General features: G+C 39.7%; 1 protein-coding gene across 13 annotated transcripts in view; it reads right to left on the reverse strand.

The window, feature by feature from the left end:
* PLB1 (phospholipase B1) overlaps positions 1-22,114 on the reverse strand; it is a 137,776-nt gene that overhangs the window by 78,911 nt on the left and 36,751 nt on the right. For all 13 annotated transcript variants that reach the window (XM_085577168.1, XM_085577176.1, XM_085577179.1 and 10 more), the window contains 20 exons: positions 21,559-21,621; positions 20,683-20,763; positions 19,262-19,328; positions 18,484-18,542; positions 17,326-17,399; positions 15,777-15,820; positions 14,842-14,950; positions 13,898-13,949; positions 11,891-11,971; positions 10,367-10,432; positions 9,577-9,677; positions 6,839-6,920; positions 6,170-6,274; positions 5,423-5,518; positions 4,934-5,005; positions 4,256-4,315; positions 3,791-3,851; positions 3,014-3,072; positions 1,140-1,207; positions 131-174 (listed from right to left, as the gene is read on the reverse strand). In XM_085577168.1, coding sequence (XP_085433294.1) covers positions 131-174; positions 1,140-1,207; positions 3,014-3,072; positions 3,791-3,851; positions 4,256-4,315; positions 4,934-5,005; positions 5,423-5,518; positions 6,170-6,274; positions 6,839-6,920; positions 9,577-9,677; positions 10,367-10,432; positions 11,891-11,971; positions 13,898-13,949; positions 14,842-14,950; positions 15,777-15,820; positions 17,326-17,399; positions 18,484-18,542; positions 19,262-19,328; positions 20,683-20,763; positions 21,559-21,621 — 1,444 coding nt within the window. The remainder of the gene's footprint in view (positions 1-130; positions 175-1,139; positions 1,208-3,013; positions 3,073-3,790; positions 3,852-4,255; positions 4,316-4,933; positions 5,006-5,422; positions 5,519-6,169; positions 6,275-6,838; positions 6,921-9,576; positions 9,678-10,366; positions 10,433-11,890; positions 11,972-13,897; positions 13,950-14,841; positions 14,951-15,776; positions 15,821-17,325; positions 17,400-18,483; positions 18,543-19,261; positions 19,329-20,682; positions 20,764-21,558; positions 21,622-22,114) is intronic.

Raw genomic sequence — 22,114 nt, forward strand, 5'->3', positions numbered from 1 at the left:
CAAAGGTAGTTCTTGTTAATTACCCTAAAGCAGCTTTGAGATACTTAAAAACTCTCTATAAATCTACCAGAAATTAGTCCACTGCATCTCCTCAGTATTGCTATTTATATCTAGCAAAGCATTTACTTACTAGGTAAAGTAGTCACGTTCTCCAACGATTCATCTCCTCCAATACTAAAATGAGAAAGAAAAATCCCAGTCACTCACCTCTTATCTGGACAAAGACAATAAACAAAGTGAAAACCTGCTACACATCATGGAGAAAAGCAAAGGGTTCTTAGTTTGGAAACTATCATTCTGTCAGAATCCATGGAGATGACAGAAGTGGAAGTGCTGTTGGGGAGAACAGGTGAGGTTTCAGTCGTGATGATATTTGTCAGAAGGATTTAATGCCCTTGTAGATGTACAGGGGTACAGTCAATCATTTATCAAGTGGCAGAAAAATGCCTGACATAGCTTCATACTCAAATACTCAATTCATACTTAAGTACTGCAGATTAAAAGGTCAACTTTGAGGTCCATTCCAGCCTCATGAAGCCCTCTAAGGTAACGCCAAACACAGACAGCCCTTGAGTGATAAGAGAACTTCAGCAGTAGCTCCTCACTCCTGCTTTCTGCACAGGGATATATTTCTTCAGCTTTTGTGTTAGCAGGACATTCTGAGGTCACACTCCAGCTTACACAGAGGCAATAGTACAGCACAGAACTGCTTCAGTCAATATCAACAGAGCTACAGCACAACAGCAAAACAATTTAGTCTTTTATGACTGTGTGTTGCTATATGTGGCAAAGTTCTCTGGCCAAAGAAACCATTTCCCATGACACTACAAAAAGTTCAGAAATAGAAAACTTTGAGAAGTCCTAAGACCAAAAAGTTCTGACTTGTTTTGTAGATTTCCAACCTGACATCCCAACATAAAAATACAAACTGTTGTAGGCAGCCAAAAATGAAAGCATGGGAGATATCAGAAAGCTTGCTTAAAATCCACTGCTGAAACTATTTTCTGTAAAGCTACCCTTGTGACAAAATCTTGATACACCTTTAAGAAATGCTAGTCTGAGAAGTAACCTTTTTTCCAACTTTCTGACAGCTGAAAGACCTAAAACACATCTCTTCATCACCTTGGCTGAAGACTTACCTCCAAGACAGTCCCCGGTATTGAGTGATCACATCCTGGAGGGTATCTGAGGCAATTCCTGAACCAGCCTGGACATTATTTTTCATTAACCAAATGAAATTAAAGCACTGTTACTAATGCAATGATACAAATACATAAACAAATACAATTTGCAAATTTAAATAGAATTACATAGTTGCTTTATTTACTTTTTAATTGAATTGATGTCTTCCGAAGTTTTAAAAGGCATCTGACTTTTCCCAGACCTTTCTCCTGAAGGACATAACAATACCTTTCATAATTATTTAAAAGAATCATATTGTATATGTGACACACAAAATGTATGATGGAGCCGTGGAACAAAGATATGGGTCTAGATGAGCTAAATAACACTTTTATGGTTGCATTAGTCAACAGTGATGAAAATCTCAATCAAATACACGAAGTGGCTAATGATATGAAACACTGCATGAACTCAGCAGAGAAAATAAGCATGTATCAGAAAGAAGCACCATAACTCATATATATCAGTTTGAAAACCATTGTGCTAAATTGAAAGATTTATAGCAGAACTAGAGCAAGGAGGAAGCACTTTCTACACTTACCCTGAAGAAAGAGGCAAGCTAGCAACTACACCCCTCCTAAAACACCTCCAGAATTCAGAAGCAGAGTTCCTGACAGCTGTGATTGTATAGTTTTATTCTAAATCTCGGTGCATGTTAGTACTTGAGTACAGTACTAAGCAGCTATTTTCTGCTACCTTAGATTAAACCACAATACTACATTTTCTTCTATGTATAAACTTTATTGAAATAACAGTAGATTGGTGCTCAGAATAACTATGCACAGGCCAAGTGCAGCTCTGAGACAGCAATACATCACTGCATGTTCTATGAGAGCAGATTTTATTCCCAGTTCCTACAGACTATACTTAGAAGCAGAAATGCTGCAGGGCCCTAGATATTACAATACAGCAACCACAGCCATATACAGAATATATTTTATTTGTTCATACTGCAGGTTTACATCAAAGTGCTTCTATTTATTTCAGTAGCCTCCTGTGTGTAGGAGTTGTAGCACCACGTCTGCCAGAGAGTTGTGAAGGGCTCACGGTTTGTACACACAATGTGTTTGTTGTTAAGGCTCAGAATCTGAGAAACCTATGATCCAATTACATCTTTCTGTCCAGTGTTTCCTTTGACTGGCTGTAGAATTTCAATCTTTGACCAGTATGAAAACATAAGGCAGAAAGGCATAACTGGAATATGGGATGTCTGGATTTTGAAACATATTCCTTCTTGACTACCAAAGATTATCATCAGCAGCAAGAACTGTATCATGATCAAGAAACCAGTTAGGAGTTAAAACAAGCACAATAAAATGACTGAATATCTTCTGAAATGTATTAAGTCAGAGGGCTCTCACCCTATACTTCCTTATTTCATTAATGCTAAAATGATTAAAATGCTATTATCCAAAACCACTTCTGCATTCTGTTCCTGAAAGAACTGAGGCTGAAAAACAAGGCTCATCAGTCCATTCCTATGCAGAAAAAAAAAACTCTGAAAAGCACAGTAACCTAAGCTTTGTGCTCTGTCCCATTCATTTCAACAACATCTGATCTCCTCTGCCTCCAACCCAGCAAAGTACCTAGGCACCTCTTTAAAGGATTTGCCTGTGTTTTTGCCCGAGTTCAAAAGCATTTGAATAAGTGTGTGGGGGAATGGAATGCTGGAAGACTGACACCTTCCTTCCTAGCCTAGCTGCTAGATCTATTATAATCCATGAATGAACAGATCTTTGCTTCTGGGAGCAGTAGCTATTTCCCCTCCACTGGAGCAGGCATGTTTGTAGTTTTACCAAGAGAAAACAAAGTAAAAACACCATCTTCTCACCGTCAAAGAATCCCCAAGGGCTGCTACAATTTTCACATCAGCTGGCTTTAGGGAATGCACTGCAAAGGAAAGAGATACAGTTGAACCTGGTTAGGAAATGGATTTTTTTTCCCCCTGTGTATGTGAAATATGCCATTGTCATTGGGATGCTCTGTCACATTGTTTTTGCAATACCCAAGTGATAAATCAGAAGCTCTTTCCAGCTCATCTCCTGTGAATGTAGCACCAACATATGCACATTATTCAGTTTTTCAATGGTTAACGTCCCTTCCAAAAAGACAGGAGAGCAAGGAACAAATAACAATAAGTGGCAATCAACATCCAGCACCAAAGTGAAGGTAAAACAATGCAGAACTACACAAAGCAGGAACAGCACGTTAAAGACTTCAAAAGACTAAGGAAAAGACAACATGAAGCCATTCAAAAAACCAAATACTGCTAGATTCCAGACTAACATGAATGAAGCTGTATTTCCAGTTTCTTTCCATGACATTTAGGTGGAATAGTTTATAAGCTATGTCAGCACTCAAATCTGGATTTCATCACAAGTTATTTTGAAATTCTCCACTGGCAGCAAGTTCAGTGAAGCTACTTAGTTAGAATGCTACCTGGCATACAGTGTGGCATTGTATCTGTTGAGCATCTGCTGAAAACCATGACATCCTTTCTGAGCAATGTTTTTCACAGTACAGCAACCATTTCAGCCAGAAATTAACATTCATCTTGAAGGACAGCTGAAGGTAATTCAACTTCTTAACATAAAAGAGGCAAGACTACCTGAAGTTGCAGGAGGGGAGGATGGAGACCTGTCCTCACATGGCAGCTGGCTTCCATAATTCTAAAGAGAAAAAGAAAGCTGAAGAGCATTTGGCTACCAAATACAGTCAGTAGAAACTAGGATCTTCCCAGCAGAGGCCAGGTGGATAAACTGGAGCCTCTTTAGCATGTAATTAACTAGAAAGGTCTTGGTTGCTCAATTCAGTAGTCATATTCAATATTGCTCAGAAGAGTGCAGCATCCTGTACTGCATGTGTTTAAGCACGTGTTCTTACAGGTTCTTATTTTTTTTGTTGCATTTTGTCTAACTCAGGGAGAGCTCCCTGCTCTGTGCCATGCACTCATCCTCCCAAACCCCTCTGGCCAAAGACTGATTTCCCCTGTGCTGCAGAACATAACTCATTTGGTTTCCATACAGGAACAGATGCAGCAGAGTAACAGCGGGATGCTGATGTTGACACTTACTGGAGATTGGTTAGGGTATGTGTAATTACTGTTCTTATATGTCCTCAGGAATGGCTCAGCCTACAAAACAAGGCAATCTGAATCAATGCAAAGCAACAGAGGAACACACAGAGATTTCCATTCTCCAAACTTTGACTCTCAGATGCCCGTAGATGATTAGCAGCTTGATGCAAAAAAGACACAGGGATTAAAAATAAATAAATAAATAAATAAATGGCCTTTAAAAAATTTGTGTAACAACAGTGTAAATCTGGGTTATATTTTTATAACAGAAGTTAGAGAATACCCTCAGGACCCTGCTGTGTGTGGCTCACAAGAAGCTCGTGGCCCCATTGCGAGGTATTGCCAGCGAGTCCTGCAGAGCTCTGCTGGCTGGTACCATCACTGCTCTGTTTCCCCTACTGAAGCTTTGCCATCCAGTGTGGATACTTGTTGGGCTTGGTTAGGTAGGGCAAACACCCTTCCCTTGTGTTTTGGCCACCTGTGATGTGTGACTCTGAGGAAGCTGAGTCCTGCTTACCCCCCATCCTCTCCTGGGTGAGCACTCATGCTGCTTTTGGTGGAAATGGCACAAACTGCGTGGGGAGGAGCAGATCACCCTCACAGAGCCAGAGCTCTGGGTAAAGGCTCCCAGACCCTCAGCCACTCCACAGAAACACAGACACCCTTGTAACTTACCTCAGATGGACATTTGAGGACCAGCTCATCATCCATGTTCTGACTATCTGTCTTCTTCCCTACAGGCTCCAGCTGGGTTGAAAAGGGATGCACAGATGAGTACCAAGAGAGGAATGGGTGATGCTGTGCTGCCAGTCATTGGAAACCACAAGACAACTGCAGCTGCCCCATGCACTGATTCCTTGTGTGCTGAAGAGGCTAATTCCCTTACACCTGGAATGTGGCCTGTGGTCAATGTGCCTGGCAGGCACCATCTTCCTGACGTACAGCCCAAACACACCCAGCTTTACCATACCCCAAGATTATACTGCTTTGATATGACTGCTTTAACAATTCAGGTGACCTTTCTTCATATGATCACTCTTTTCCTTTGTAAACACAACTCAGAAAAGATAAGGCTACCTAGTAGATCTTGGTGGGGGGAGGTTTTGCTGCCAGGGCAGGATGAAGTGAACAAGGAGAGAGCAACACAACCTTTAAAAATCTTACCATGTTGTTCCACAAAGCACGTGCAGCCTGGGAATGAGACTTTTGGCTGAAGTGGAAACAGTCTGGGGCAAAATATGAATCATCTGGCCATCCCTCCTAGAAAACAAGATAGGTGCTGTCACAGAGGCAGCATATATGCAACAAGCCACGTGTTCTGTCTTCTCTCTTCCAGTGAGATAACCCAGCAGACTTCTAAACAAAGTATCTGCAAAGGCCTCTGAGGCAAACAGAATTAAACCAGGCCAAGGAAAGTTACTCACTCAGAACTGAGAAGCCTTTTAAAACTCTTTAATACACTATTCCCAAAGTAATGAGGAATACAAACCACTGTGACTCTGGGAAGAGAATACCTAGGCACAGATATCAATTGTGTTCTTTATTTCCCTTGAGATTTACACATTACAGTCCTTTGAATCATATGAGTTTTCATACTAAAAGTCATTTACCAAAGTTCTGTAAAGGACTTGATGTATAGGGAATGTAGAGCAAGTGCTTCCTGATGATTTTGACCTTAAATATCTACTTCATGGCTGTCCAATTGCAGTGTCCCAAATCAAGGTCTGTATTCCTGTTGCCCAGTATATCATATTCCACAAACATTTCATGCAATATTCGATGGCAACTGAATATAATAATTAATTACTATGTCAGGAAACTGCTAGCTACATTTACAGCTAAACCAATTTTGACAAGTCAGTGACATTGCACCAGGATTCAATGTAGGTGTGGTTTTCTTGTTAGTTTTACCTGTGTTTTTGGCATTTCCATGTTAGTCATAAATGGCTGCACAACCACTGTGAAATCATCCTTCGTGTCATACCTTCCACTCTCCACTAACTGGCGGGTTCTCTCCTAAAGAGGCAAAGAAAAGTTGTCATGGTTCCTTCTCATCAAGCTGTTCCACCCTGTTACACCTCACCCAGGGGTTGTCCCTTCCTCCTGCAGAAGGTTTTCAGCTTGTGCCAGGCAGGCAACCCAGCTCCTTTTTGAGACCCCCATCCTGCCTTTTTGAGGACCGGTAGCCTGCTCAGGGATAAGGTTTTTTGTCACAAATATGTCCCTCCAGAACCACCAAAGTATTTTTGGTTTGGCTGACACGCTGTGCCTGAAAACTTGTTCCCGAGTTACCATGTTGTTTGGCTGAACCTGATTTTCAATAACATAACTGATCAGAAAACTGCTGACACTCTGAAATACTCTATTTCCTATGGCTCTGTAGCAATTATTCTTCTTGTCTGTTTTCTGGCTTAGTGAAACAGAATTGTAAAGATCCTGATCCTACTTTTTTAAATCACAACTACAAATATGTCATTAGAATGAGTGGAAACTGTCCCTTACTTTCAAGTTAGCCCACCTGTGGTCCCTTGATCAACAGAAGGATGACATTAAACTTCTAACAAATGCAATGTGCCTTACCTGATACATTCTGTTAAAGTAGATCAACTTCTTTAACTCATTGGAATCATTCTTAGGCTTTATGACACAAGGGCACAGTGTCCTGTGGGATAAGATCATGGCACTGAGATTTGCTCTTCCTTTTTCCCCCTTGCTTCCCAGCTGACATGCTGCAGGATTAAAAGCTCTGAGAGGGATTTTTTTGAAAGGCCATTGAATGAGAGCATTACCTCTCACCCCTGTGTTTCTTCATAGCCCAAATTCTTGAGCAGAAATGCATTTATTAGGGATAAATTAATGAACAGAAAGTGAGAAAAAGCCTCCATGCAAGCAAAAACCACACTGTGTGCCCATGGCAAGGTTTCAGCAGCAGGAGTGATCTCTGTGAGGAGGAGCCAGAGCTGCCAATTCTGGACACAGCTCCAGCAAACCAACCACAGGGTATGGCTGAGCCTCTCAGCCAAGCTGGTGGTGTCTCTGTGAAAACCTACCTGAGAAGGGCAGAAAGCACCAGAGAGAGAGGAGAGAACAATAGCAGGAACAAGGAAAGGTGCTCCATAGCAGAACAGGCACTCCTGGAAGGAACCACAGCCTTGGATGCAGAGGAGTGTGGGACTCCTGCTGGAGCACAGGACAAGAATGAGCAGGGAGGAGTGGCAGAGAGATCCCAGTGCAGACCCCAAGCCATGCCTGAGGGTGCCCTGCAGCAGGAACAAGGCTGGGGGAAGAGATGCTTGGAGAAAAGTTGAACCTGAGAAGGAGGGAGGACAGGTGCTTTAGCTGCTCAACTTCTTTGTTAATTCATTTCCCAATACCAGAATCTGTAGATAAATGTTGATGCTCATGGACAACAAATACAATTAAGCTCCCCAAATCAGGGCTGTTTTGCCTGCAATGATACTAGATAAGTGGCTTCCTGGTTTTTATTTTGACCCATGATTTTCTTGCTCACAGTCCTTGTTTTCTCCCCATGTTGCTGGGGTGAATGAGCAGCTGAGGGAGTGCTTGGCTGGCACCTGGGGCCAATCCACCCCAAAAAACTGATCACAAGTCAACATGCTTTGCTTCAGCAGAATTGTGCAAGCATTCTTCAAGGTGGAGTTGCCACAAATTCATTCTAATCAGCTGAGAGAGTCAGAGGTTATAGTGTGTATCACAGCAAGGCTGGTAAAGCACCAAAACAATCACCAGGAGTGATGCAGAATTCTCCATCCTTAGAGAGCCATTCTAACCTGACACATCTTAAGATTTTGTGAACTCGTGTTGGCCACATTTATCCCTCCCCTGAGGTTTTTATCTTCTAGTACATGGATATTTTTAGGATGTTCCATCTACCTGGGCATTTCTTCAGAAATCCAAATTAGAAGAAGGACTCCTTTCAAATATCCTGACAGTGTGACCACGGTAAAGCATCCCTAAGGGAGCTCTTAGAGAAAGACCTCCTAGAGATGCATTGGATACATGTAAAATATACACAGATCCCTACTGTGTCCAAACTGGTCTTAATGGAGACCAGCTAACAAAAGCTTTTACTTCCACAGTACATCTATATGAGAACAATACAAATCTAAATTGTGTTTTCAGAAGTTTCAGAAACATATGTTGGGCAACTTTAGTAGACACATATTCTCTTTAAGTTGTTTGCTACTCTCAGAATAAAAAAAAAGAAGATTTTTTAAGATAAAAATATTCCTTAAGGTGGTTCTTCTACTCAGTAGAATGACATCTATTGTCCCCCATGGGCTCTGCTTAGCACCCTGTAAACTTGGCTTGCTGCCAGACAGGCAAATGTTAAATTCAGCATGGCACCTGAAGTTATGTGGGGAGATTACAGCTATCAGCAGATAATCTAAAGGCTTTGCTAACTATCCTTGTCCAATGAATAAGGCCTGGAGATACCTGTGTGTTCTAGCCAGCAACATTTGTAAAAAGAAATAAATAAAATTTTTAAAAGAACTACAACTGGCTATTGGGTGTACCAGCACCCTGAGTTTCAAAACCAATTTTCCACTGACAGCCACAAGGAAGCCACTCAGTCACAGCAAGAGGGTTGCATCTCTGTCTCTCCTGTAAAACCAGTGGCTGCCTACATTCACAGGACAAAGTTATTCTCCCCACCTGTCCAGAAAAGCAGAGACTTGCTATTCTGAAAACAAGACAGTCCTGCCAAAAGCAACTCCAGGGGACAATGCTGGATCCTGAGTCACCAAAAGCCCACTCAGGGTACAGGCCTGCCACCTCAGTAGTGGATTAACACTGATCTGGAAAGGATTGTTGAGACATAAAGCAACAATTCAGCATCAAAAACATCTACTTGAGACACTAATTGGATATAAAACTATGAATCAGCAACGAGATTACAGAAACTAAAAAACTGCAGAAGCAAGAGGAAGAGTTTTAAGTGCAGAAAAGTAAATCAGTAAATAGAACTAGAAAACCTTGTGTCTTAGTGTCTTCTCTATTTTCACCAAAGAGTGCCCAGCTGAGCTTTCTCTGCTCTGGCTTGAACTCACTTGCAGGGTAAGTGTGGAGTCAAAAGTGGCATAAGAAGTTCATAAGAAGCAATAACAGCAGGGCTCAGAGACAGAGACAGCTTATTCTAAATGCTGCGTTGAAACCAAAATGTGGAGACATGCACAGGGAAAGATGTTTGGTAGTCTGAAATAATAGATCCTTTTCCCTTTGAGAAAAAACTTCCCGAGAAGACATTGCAGCCTTCTGAACAGCAATGAGAGCTGTAACATAAATCATCTGCAAACCTCATCAGCACTTTTGGGCAGCTGTTGTTTGCTGACTGATGCAGCTCCCGGAGCCTTGCTATGTAAAGCATCGTCGCCAGGTTCACATATGCCCGTGGAACCTGCCAAGAGGACAAACAAATCCATGGCAAACCCCTGCAGCAGTGTTGGTTTTGTCCCTACACAGCCACAGCAGACCCTGGGAGCAGCCTGCTGATTCAAGCATTGTGTTTTATTTATAACAGAGGTGTTCAAAGTACTTTCTCAATAATTAATTCCCCACACAAGCAATACTAAATTACAGCCCCTGCCTGCACTGCCTAGTTCTATTCTAAATGTTGATAGCTGCTCACTTGAAAATGATGGCTTCAAAAAGGTTCATACAAGTTGTTATAGGTCTCAGCAATACCCAGACACCTGCTAAGTCTTCAAGTATTCTTATCATTCTTCATGTGGAATATCAGAATCTCTCTCTTAATGACCACAAAAATATACTTATTTACAGTTTAAAGAACAAGCAAAGCATTTTCCACTCAGTTAATAATGTTTGTTCCACTCTGTTATAACATTTTTTTGTATTATTTATCCATAGCACATCAGCTAGAATCAAGAACATCCTTATTCCTTTGGTAAAAAGCTTCCCCAGCCCGTTTTGCCTTTCACAAAGATTTTCCTGTAAGCAGACACCTCTGGATACAGTAGTACTCTGCAGATAAAAGCAAGGAAATAAATTTTTAATCAATAATGAGTGACTACTTTGTAAACAGAACAGAAAATCCCTGCTCCAACATACCAGAAAAGTTTGCTTTACCTCTTTGTGAAGTAAGTCCAAAGCTATTTGTATATTGTAAGTGTAATTTTCAGGAGAATAGCGTGCCTGTTAAAGCAAGAGGGTTGAATTTCATTATTAGTTTACTCAGGCAGGGACAGGAATGACTAGCTGGAGTCTCTCACAGTAGTGTTTATGTTTCTAACTCTTGGGTCAAAAGTAACAGAGTTATAGGCAAAATGGTCCTGTCTCTGCTTTTCTTCTTTCCCATCCCAGCTATCTCACTGGCAAGAAAAGATCTAGCAGCCACTGGATACCAGTGAGGGTGAAAATTCACAGGGTTTTATCAGACATCACAACATCCTCCACTCCTAGGCTTGCTTGGGCTGGTCTTAAAAGCACAACTAACAACTCATTAACAGGGGCCATACATGGGAGAGAAGAGTTTGTGGAAAAACTAAGTTTATTTCTGCTGTATGGAATATTAGAACATGTCTCCCATATGTTCCTTGCCTGCCACAAATAATGACGGGCAAAATTACGTGTTTAGCTGAGGATGAAATCACTTCATACACTTGCCTTTCAGTGCCAAAATTTCCTTGTTCCATTTTAATGGTTTAAACACTCTAATTTTATTGTCTCAAGTAATCCAACACTTGTTTTTTCACTTGTGGGACTACAGCAGTCACATAAACTTTCTTATGAGAAATACCTGTCTTATTTTCAGCCTTTTTTCTCTCTCATTTAATTTCAAGCAGAAGTTGATTGAGAGCCCCACTTGCCTACTCTGTAGAAGCAGACAGCTCAGATCCCTTATTCACTTCCTAAGTCACAGCTCTATTTGTACTTGTGCCACAGGAAGATGACTGTGATCCTTGGATGCACACACTCTCCTTGCCACTCACCCCAGTCACGTGAACAGGCACTTTTTGGGTTGACAGCAGAAGGTAAGGATGGCTAATTTGCTCCTTCCTTGTTTTATAACCATCTTACTGTGCTGCTCTGCTGTTCTTCCTGATCCAAAATTAATCATGAAGGACGACAAGTATGTGCTCAACTACCTGTGAGTAACTAACCCTCATCACTAAGTGAGGAGCCTGGCACAGCCTTTCAGCTCCTCTACAATCACATATACCAAAGGCTAGATACTGTATGTTTTATATATTTATATATATAGATATATATATACACATAATTGGATTAGCATGAGCTGTGCTTAAACTTTTCCCATAGCACTAAAAATATGAAGAGAGTACCAAGTAAGACTTAGGAGTGTGACAAGACAAGGAGTAAAACATTTGGTATTTTATCTACAGGAGGGTAAAGCAACCATGCAACAAAATGTTATCCTAGCTGGCAGCAAAACAAAGACGCAACAATTACGTAATTTACAGATCTTCCAAAAGTATCTCTAACATTATTGAAACATTGTGCTGAGCAACCTGAAGGTCTCAGCACAGTTACATTCCAGAGCTGCACTATTTTTTTCTCACCCACCAAGTTCCTCCCTTGTACCCCCTGTGATGCATAAAGACCCTGGCCCAGCTCATGCTGCAGGGAACTTACTGGGTTCTCGCAGACTTTGCAGAGGTCATTTCCTCCTATGAAAAGTGTTATGAGCTTCCAGTCATTCTGGAAATCTATTCTCTACACAGAGAAGGAGATGGAATAGAAGTTTTAATTAAAAAAATAAAAGGAGGGAGATGCCATCAACATACTAAATACAAATTTCCCATTTCTCAGAGTATGTGGCTATCATTCCCTAGGCATCCACAACAAAAACAAGTTTGTAGTCATGACTGAAGGTGCAGAAACTGCTGTGATCTAAACCAGAATTAATGGCATCACAGAAAACTATTTGCTTCAGAAAAATATTGCACAAAATCTGTGTGCTTTTCTTAGTAAGATCTTGTGCATACAGGGGGACTCTTCCTGCAGTCCTAAAATATATCTGCATAGCAAAAATGATGGCATGTGTTTTGCTGTGTGATAAATAATGCAGCTATCCTGCTGGTAAACCCTGGGGGACAATATATTTCAGACTTGCTGTGAGACAAAGTGCAAAGAACAGTGGGGCAATATTAACTCTATCTAACAATAATGGTAAAATATTACAGCACATTTTGTTTCTGCAAGGATTTTACAAAGGGATAGCTAGCTAAATCAAGGTAATTATGCTGCAGTAAATAATCACTTCCTAGCTCTGAAGAAAGGTTCAGAGATGCTTAGTAGCATATTGTGGATGTTGTGCTCAATATTCTAATGCTTTCATTTCAGTGCAAAACACAAGTAAGAAAAGCACCAATTGTGCATCAGCCTCCAATGGTTTGAAAACATCTGTCTTCAAAGGCTGCAGGCAATATATCCCCGCTAGTAAACATAGTCTTCAGTAGTTTGGTCTCAAAATATGAAAGAAAAATAAAAAAGATGGACAAACTTCCTCCTGCAGTCAACAAGTGCTTTAAAAAATGGGAGTAAAAATGATCTCTTAAATCAGAGATATATGACCTCTACTATGAGCATGTATTCTAGCCAGAAGGAACTTCACAAGTTATATAAAAACATTTATTACCTAAATAAAAGATATTTCCATAAATTTCTGTTAACATTCTCAGGCCAATAAATTTGGCAGAGTAGGGCTTAGAAACTATGAATGAAAACCATCCAACCATTCATTGTTAGTTGCTGTTCCTTTTAATCTCATTTCAGATGCATCCATCAGATGGAAATCTTGTTTACCAGAAAGTGAACCAAGAAGGAAGGTACTGCAAATATTTTTGCTAATATGTATGCACCAGAGTATTTACACTAAACACGCACATAGATATCTTGAAGGCTTTTTGGCTGCTTTCCAGCTGCACCATCGGAAAGCCAAACTATTATAGTGTAACTTAGATCACTGATTGCATAGCACATTTGTCAAATTACAAATAGCAAACATTCAAAGCACGAGCTGAGGTGAGAAATATGTAAGCAATCCACAAACTAATGTGTATTTTACAAACCATTCATCAAATAATTTGTAACAATAAATGTGTAAGTCAAAAATCAGCTGATGACTAGATGAAAGAAGGGACTGATTTGTTTTTTTAGAAAAAATGTCCCTTCCTCACTTCACATGTTCACTCCACACAATTTGCTACTTGAAAATCTTGCCCTCAACATCCTAGCGTGTATCATTTTTGCTGGAAAAACCAACTGCTTACAAGATAATTAATAGCACCACAGCAAAATCCTCACAGAGAAAAAGTTCTGTTATCTTGCAGGGTGACACGGGTTGGAAGCAGAAACAACAGCACTGCATTTACAGCCACTTGCAGTAAAAATGATGAAAAGGTTACAGTTATCTGGCTTTGATAATAGCTATCATATGCTGGTACAAATTCATATATGACTAAGCTATAGATTATTTTGTGCTGAACTCACACTCTGCACTGGGAAGTTTTACACCACCCTGCTGAACCTACAGCTTTAAAGTTTGGTATTCACTGTTGAGATCTGCTCTTGGTCTGTTAGAAACTAATGATGCTATGCCACTTCATTCTAAAGATATTCATGACATGTTGAACTCACAGTATCATTCTTCATGCGGTCCACCAGTTTCCTAACCTGTTCAGGAACATCCCTAAAAATAAAAGAAAAATAAAATAATAAAATACATTAATAAAAATTTAAAGAAATAATCCTGCATAGATAACAAAGCAAAGAGGAAAGCTGATGAATGGACATCAAAAACCACAAGATCCCAAAGAAAGTCCAATTCTCATTGAATGGAATATGCAATATAGGCAACAAAGGCTATGTTTTGAGACAGTGATGGAAAAAGAAAGAAGAGAAAATAATTAGCGTCCAACAGGCATTGGGGTACTTTGCAAATGCTGCATAGTTTCTCTTTTACCAACTATATAGAAAATGCACTTTTCTCTTCCCACCATCAGACAGATGCTATCAATAGACATAGCTCTGAAGTGTCTGTACTCATACCAATGTTATTTTATGGCCTCAAGGCACTGAAGTAGGTCTAATAAGAACTGTTACCAGTGGAAAAAAAAAATAAGATATGAATTGCACTGAAGAGGGTGCATAGTGATCTCTAGTCAATTCCCAGCTCTGGCAGACCAGGAATTAAACAACCCACAACTTTCTCAGTCTCTGCACAAACTCTTGGTCCTGATGACAATAGGGTTTGAATATACCTCCTATAAAGTGGAGATATCTTTTGTCTGATTCACAACAGGACAGCTTTCTGAGTACTGCTTGTAAAATGCTGTGGCTTTCTTGGCTGAAAATGTCAGAGAAAGTATTGCTTTTGTTGCTAATTTATTTGCAGTGTTTCTAATCCTTTTCAAAGCCCTCATCACATTTCTTGGTCTTCATGCTGCAGTTAGGATAAAAAATATTTGCCTATTAGACTTACTGTGCTCCTGCCAAAGTCCAGGGTTTGGACTTTTTTTAGTCACAAGGAATTTTATAGAAAAAAATCAAATTCCCATTAAAATTAAAAGTTTTCTTCTTACTCTGCACGAGCTCCAGCCACAGCTTGGTTTAATGCAGCATTGTTTGAATTCTGTGTTCCAGTGCCAATGGAATACCCTACCAAGGATGGGTTGAACTCACGAAGAATATCTGTGGAAAGAGACAGCACCCTGAAATATTGTTTCCTGCAGCAGGTAACAAATGAGGCAATAAAGATTAGACTTTGTAAAAGAACATTAAAGAGCTTTAGGAGATAGTAAAAGAACATTAAAAAGTTTTAGGAGATAGCTATTTTAAAAAAATTAATTTAACCTTTAAGTATAATAAACACAGAGATTCATCACCATACAAACATTTCCCAGCCTTCAAGATTTCTGAATATCATTAATTCAGATATCTCATGACCTAACACAATCATTTGGGCTAGCAATGCCATTTTGCCTGGTAATCAAGGCTGAGTAACCATATACTCAGGAAGGAGAACCTCATGCCATCATGCTCTAACTGCAGACAGGTTGGAATCAAATCCTTTAGCCTGATGGCCCCAGATGTATTAACCCCAAAGACCCCAGATTCCCTTCTAGATCTTAGGTTACAAACCAGCCTTACAAACACCTCAGATCTAAAATGTCCTGACCTTTAAAAAGCATGTAAAATCTGATCTTGTAATGTGATTCTGCCCCTGCCTAGGACAACTTTCCCATATAGTCAAAATAGTTTCTTTAGGCTGTGAGCTAAGACCTTTGATTCATCTGTGACCAAACACATTTTAGACAGAATAATACTGAAACAACCAAAACCTAGGAATTACAAACCACATAGTTAAGTCATGCACAGCATATTACAGCCTGGTTGTTAAGCAACTTTTACTCAGCAGTGGACATTAAACACAAAGGGACTGTTTGTGTCACACTACAAATTTTAACCCTTTTCTCCTATCTCCTTTTATAATAGCAGGCACCACAGGCACACTTACTTGGTAGTGTCGTAACTGTGCTTATGTTTTCATTTCCTCCAACACTGTTAAAAAGAAAACAGGGGAAAAGAGCTGGTAAGCTACGATGGACTCGGCAAGGCAATGGACAAGGTGGCAGAGTGCCCCCTCTTGGGGTTGCCACACTTGTACAGAGCTGCTGGCTGAGCTGAGCCCACCACGCTTGGGGTGCCTGTCCCAGGGGCCACCACATCCAAGACACTCAGCTCCAGCAGAACAATCATGTTAGAAGCCCTGTGCAGCAGCTCTCCTTTCTGCTTTTTCATTTACATTTAAACACAGCTGGAAGAAATGAGATTTTTCTCAAGGCTGCCACCTTTGCTACAGTTCTACCTATTAAAATATTTATGGCTTCCATTTTTAGTTAACATGTCTAACCAAAACAAAAACATATATTTCAGAGTGTTAAGTAAATTGCCTTCCCCCCAGTTCACATTTCACTCAACTGGAAGAATACTGCTAGACCGGTGAAATTCACCATTACGTCTGTGTGCTCTTTATTCTCCTTCATGCTGAAAAAAATACCAGCATACTTGTTGCAAAAAAAATCACAATGGATTACTATTAAAGATCAAAATATAAAATGTTTGACTTAGAACACCTCTATAGTGTCTTTTTAATCTGGAACAGATTTTGAAGTGCACTAATACCATCCCAGAAAGTGCTTGAGGCCAAGCTGGATGGTGGCACCATTGTCTAGTGAAAAGTGAGCACCTGGTCGAGTGAAAAGTGTCCCTGCCCATGGCACAGGGGTTGGAACCAGATGATCTTTAAAGTACCTTCCAACCCAGACCATCCTATGATTCTCTGAATGTGTTTATTCTTCTTCTAAAGTTGCAGTGACTTAGATTGGTAAAAAACGACGAACAGAAGATCAGCCTGACAAGTTTGGTGTCAAATCATACAGTTGCAGATTAACAAGAGCATGATTGCCTTTCTCCAGAGTGTTTCTGATGTGTCTAATAATATGCTGCTTACGTAAAAATCAGTATTGACTCAAAATTGATAAACTGTTCTCCATGAGGTAAGCAATACTGGGAAGGGAGCAGGGAAAGAGATACTGCATATGAATCAACAGCAGAAAAGATTTTTTTGTAGACCACCAATTTTAAATGAGACAAACGGGTGATGTGGGCCACACTGGGCAAGAGCAGACAGGGTACAGAAAGAGCAGGGACAGAAATGCAGAATGAGCAAGTGATGCAATGGCAATGGAATTTAGAAGACCCTGTCCTAGGGTCTTCTTCTTCCAGGGCCTTCACAACAGTGGGATTGAAAAATAACTTCTTAACAAGGACGTGATTTTTCCATGTACCCAGGTTTGTTCCAGCCATGCTACATTGTACTCTAGATAGCCACTACTTGGAGTATTGTCTTTATCACGAGTAATAGTCCAGCCATGTGCAATCATGTAAAATGTGACATCAAATCCAGTTTCCACAAGCCTTCATTTGCTACAAAAACAACTGTATCAATCAAAACTGAAGAAAATGGATTCTCTCCCACTGAGGGGAATATTTCTGGGACTCACCTCCAAGAAAGACCTCGGTACTGAGTCAGGACATCCAGAACATCATGGGGTCTGGATCCTGCCCCATTAGCTGCCTGGAGGAAGAAGAGATCACCTTCAGAAAATAAGCATTGCTACAGTAACTAGTTCTCCGACTCATGCTAGTGAGAATAATTTAAAAGCATAATAATGAAGCAAGCTACATCATCTTCCCAAAATAGAACAGATTCCTGTTCTCAAGAAGATCAAAGGCTGAAGGTATTTTAACTCCACTCCAGTGAATTACCCTCTTCTATCAACTTCATGATTCGATCAAGTGGGGGAAAATTACTTGAGAATGTTCAAAATACTCATATAGTTCTAAATTTACATAAGGAATAAATATGACAGCAGTGGTCCTGAATTAATAATTTATTATAATGCTCCTCATATTAAAAAATTGTACACTGATTCTATGTCTTACCCAGTTTCACCAAGAAAAAAGACTACAAGGATTTAATGTGATAATTAGCACAGAACATGTAGGAAACATGAATTATTATATGAGCAGTAAAGCAGTCACCACTGATTGGAGACTTAAACCATTCTAGGGGTAATGACCTTACATTATAACAAGGAAGAGTGTTACAATAAAAAGTTCAAGGCAAGTTCAACTCAACACACCTGATGTTCTATTGCAATTTGTATCATATATTTAGATAGTATGAATCACTATGGCTTTATAGGCTTTGGTATTATCATAGACATATATTTATCATAGTATATAGATACACAGATATACACAATGAGATGCAGAACTTTTTCTTCTTCAAGCTGCTTTCAGGACCAATACCTTTGGAGCTGCTAAAAACCAAAAGAAGTTGTAAAAACTAATTGTAAAGAAAACAATTGTTGCAAGTCCACTCCAGCAGAATAGTTTTGCTGCAACACAATCTAATCTTACATTTCTTCCTTGTGTGGCACTCTTGTGGACTTCAAATGGGAACTTTGCACTCAGATTAGACTCATAATCTGATTATCAATCAGACAAGGTGGAGTATGGGAAAAAAAAAGTGAAAAATGTGTTTGGCTCAACAGGACATGGTATGTATACCATTTCCCAGATTAAAAAATCAGAAAATTAATTGCAAGTTTTTCATTGCTAGCTTTATCAATGGCAATCTAGTGATCTTTACTTACTGTGAGTGAATCTCCCAGGGCAGCAATCACCCGAATATCTGCCGGTTTCAAATTATGAACTGGAAAAAACCCAAAGATAATGTAAGGGAAAGAAAGAAAGAAAGAAAGAAAACCACAAATTGTGATGGTTATTATAAGTTTTCTTCAGAATAAGCATAATAAAGCATTGCAAAGACAGTGTTTCTAATACTCATGACAGCATCAGTTGAGAATGACAGAGACTGATAGGTATCAAATCAGAAATTATTCTTGTACCATAGCCGGGCAGTAGCTACAGTGACAAAGGAGGCAGCAAGATTCCAGTCTTACATTTGCTCTTCTTCAAATTTCTTTTAACTGTTGAAAACAACTGAAAATCAGGCACAGCTCTGGTGCCAGCACAGAGTGGATATTTAGAACCATCATAGATTCTGAGGAAAGACAAAACCTACCCAAGGAACTCCATATGGGGTTTTGCACCTCAGACTGCATTACAAGAGCCCCCTACAGTTTTTTCACCCTGGAAATGAAGGACCTGACTTGCCTCCTATCTTTTCCACTGTCACTTCTTTCTTTGTACATGGAAGATGCAGCTGCATAAACTTTCATCACCCTTGAGGTAGTGAATTCACATCTTGCTATACAACTGCTCACACTGTTCCAAAAAGACTCTTAAAAAATACAGTCAACAAAGAGCACTTCTGCAAAAAAAAGAGTACCTCTCCTGAGTAAACCCAGTTCTGTTCTCCTTCTGTCATCAAATGAAGTAGCTCTGTGACAAAAAGGCATAGTACTATACCTGAAACTGGAACTGCATCAGAGGGAAACCGGTCAGGACAGGGAATATTTGTTCCATAATTCCTCTCCTGCAAAGACAGGGTAAGACTTCACATCAGTCTCACTATACTTTGGTCATGATAATCTATTTACATCTCAGAGCATAAGATTAATGAAATCCTCATGCATTTTGTATACAGCTACCCAGCTCAGCCTAGCTCTTTTGAAGGCAGACACAAACTCAGCCTGCTCAGTTGTGCAGCACGATGAGTGCAGCACAACTCTTGCCTACCAGTGGGGCCAGTTGTTTTAGACTCTGAGCCATGTTGTGCTCAGCTATGCAACATTTGGTGTGCCCATAACCTGAGCATCTTTTGCAAAAAGCTGTTTGAACATCCCTGAAATATCCTAGCACAAAACCATACCTCTGTCAGCAGGCCATGAGCCTGCCTTCTGCACATGCAGTCCTGTATGTGCAGCCAGGGATTTGTCCTCCTGGCTCTTTTGGTTTGCAGACAGAAATATCCCCAAAATCTACTGTTACTGAAGGGCTTACCATCAATATTCCAGAGCAAACCATTACACAAGACTCAAATATGTGCTTTGGCTTCAAATCTCTCTGCAGAATTCCTTAAGTAGGCTAACTTGCTTAAGGAAAAGATACTTAATATGTCTTGTCTCATTTTTCTGGATGGGGTTTTTAATTTTTAATTTAAAAACCCAACAAAACAACAACAAACATAACATAGTATTGCTCCTTACATCCTTAACACCTCTTACAATACAGCTATTTTCAAAAACCAGAGTGGTAGGTACCATTGCCTCATGGCAAGGTCTGTACAGCCCAAGTAACCAACTAAACAGATGGCACTATATAAAATGTGAACAGAAATGCATCTTACAACTCCAGTTACAAACAGGCCATTTTGTCTAGATGGTCTAGGCATTGTATTCTGAGGATGAAAATGAACATTAACAACTCACTCTGTTCCTGCTCAGGAACACCAAGTTCTGCTCAAAATCGGAGTACTCTGACTTAAAAAATGCAATCATGGGTCTTTTTCTCCACACATCTAATGTGAAACTATCTCTCAAAAATAAAAATCTGATCTAGTTTCTTCCATAGTAGCACTAAATAGCCCCATTTTCACAATCTTCTTATCCCAGGGAAAATAACCTTTTTTTCCAGATGTTTAACATAGGGTTTTACCATTGAAGGCAAGACTCACTTTGGGCTAGCTGAACACACGTACCTTAATGCACCAAGGAGAGAATGTGCTATTAAATATCTGACTATTTAGTCAAGCACAGAAGTAAAACACTGGAGTTTTGCATTTAGTTTTCCCAGGTAGCATTGTTTATTTAGGCTACAGCACACTCTTACCCACCTGCCCCACTCCCTGGAACACACCCAGTCCATGGATGCAAACACTCCCACCATACCTGAGATGTTTCCCTGCGGTTTGATGTCCTCAGGGAAGATGAGTAGTTACTATTTCTATACGTAAACAAGTATGGATTTTCCTGCAGAGCAAAGAGAGTTATGTTTACCAATGCTAGTGGAAACACATCAGCTGACGTTAAAGTCTTCTGGCTACATTTTCCGAGAGGAAAAAAATCTTTACAGTATTAATTTCTGAATGCATTAGTGAATGCATTGCATCAGTGAAGTAAATCAGGTTAGACCTGAAAGTTAAGCCCTGGTCTGAAGCCCTGTCCTAGATATGCTCTAGGCACAGCACCACTGCCTGCCTTAAACCTAACATCAAACAAAACAAAATTTTACTTTGATATTTTAATTGCTGTTCAGAAGCTTTTGGATGCCAGTAATATTTTATCACTATCAAATTATTGAAGTCAGAGCTTAAATGCAAAAGCATACAAGAACCTGTCCTTTGAACATGAGATGCTCCAATCCTGACTGCTGACAGCTCCAGGGACTAAATTAGTAAAACATGGCAGCAGAGGTAAATCACAGAAAAGCTAGATTATATAAAATATATGGATTCAATTTTATTGGTGACGCAAATTTGAATATTGATAATGCACCTCATATCTGCAATAAATAAATTCAGATTATCTAGATATATTTTTGAAAAAAAAATCTGACAGATGATTTAACTAAATTTTTTCAAAAGTTCTTTTCTTCAGAGTTTTATCTATAGAAAATAGACTCTGTGTCAATGAACTTTAGGAACAGTGCAGTTACTTGGGCAAGTGCACATTTCCAAAAACTTCGGAAACAACGACAGTACTTGAAAACCTGGAAATTCTGCAAAGAATAAATAAAATCACAGAATAACAAGGAAACCCTTTTACCTGAGATGGACACTGGACAATTTTTGTGGCACCATAAGGCTGCTTCTGTCCAACTGGCTGCATCTGGAAAGAGAGAGAACAGAGGAATTGTACACATGCTGTGTGTGGGAAGGGAGGGAGAGCAGCAGCAATGCAAAGGCTCTACTGACTGAAGTTTTCCATCAGGCTCATATACATATATCGAAAAATATATATGTTTGAAAATTTATTCTGCTTATGATAAATATTTATCTATGCAAAATATATACATATATACTTACAGAAGCATTGAACTGAAAATGAGTCCTCTCACGTGAGCAGACTGTCTTCCCATCATGACTAAAACTGTCATCCTAACATTAATTGGCTTTTGGGAATGCTGACTCTATATGTGTTGATTGTTTATCCTACCTTTCAGAACTGTTTCATTATCTACATTCTTACACATGTTAGGCAACACCAAAAGGTGCTTTCCTACTCCATATAGAAACTTAATGACATTTATGTTTGTTGGCCTTCTTGAAACAAGATGGAGAGGGGATTATTGTAAGGAAAAATTATGGAATTATTCAGAAAA

Source organism: Lonchura striata, chromosome 3 (genome assembly GCF_050655825.1).
Source record: "Lonchura striata isolate lonStrDom1 chromosome 3, ASM5065582v1, whole genome shotgun sequence".
NCBI lineage: Eukaryota > Metazoa > Chordata > Aves > Passeriformes > Estrildidae > Lonchura > Lonchura striata.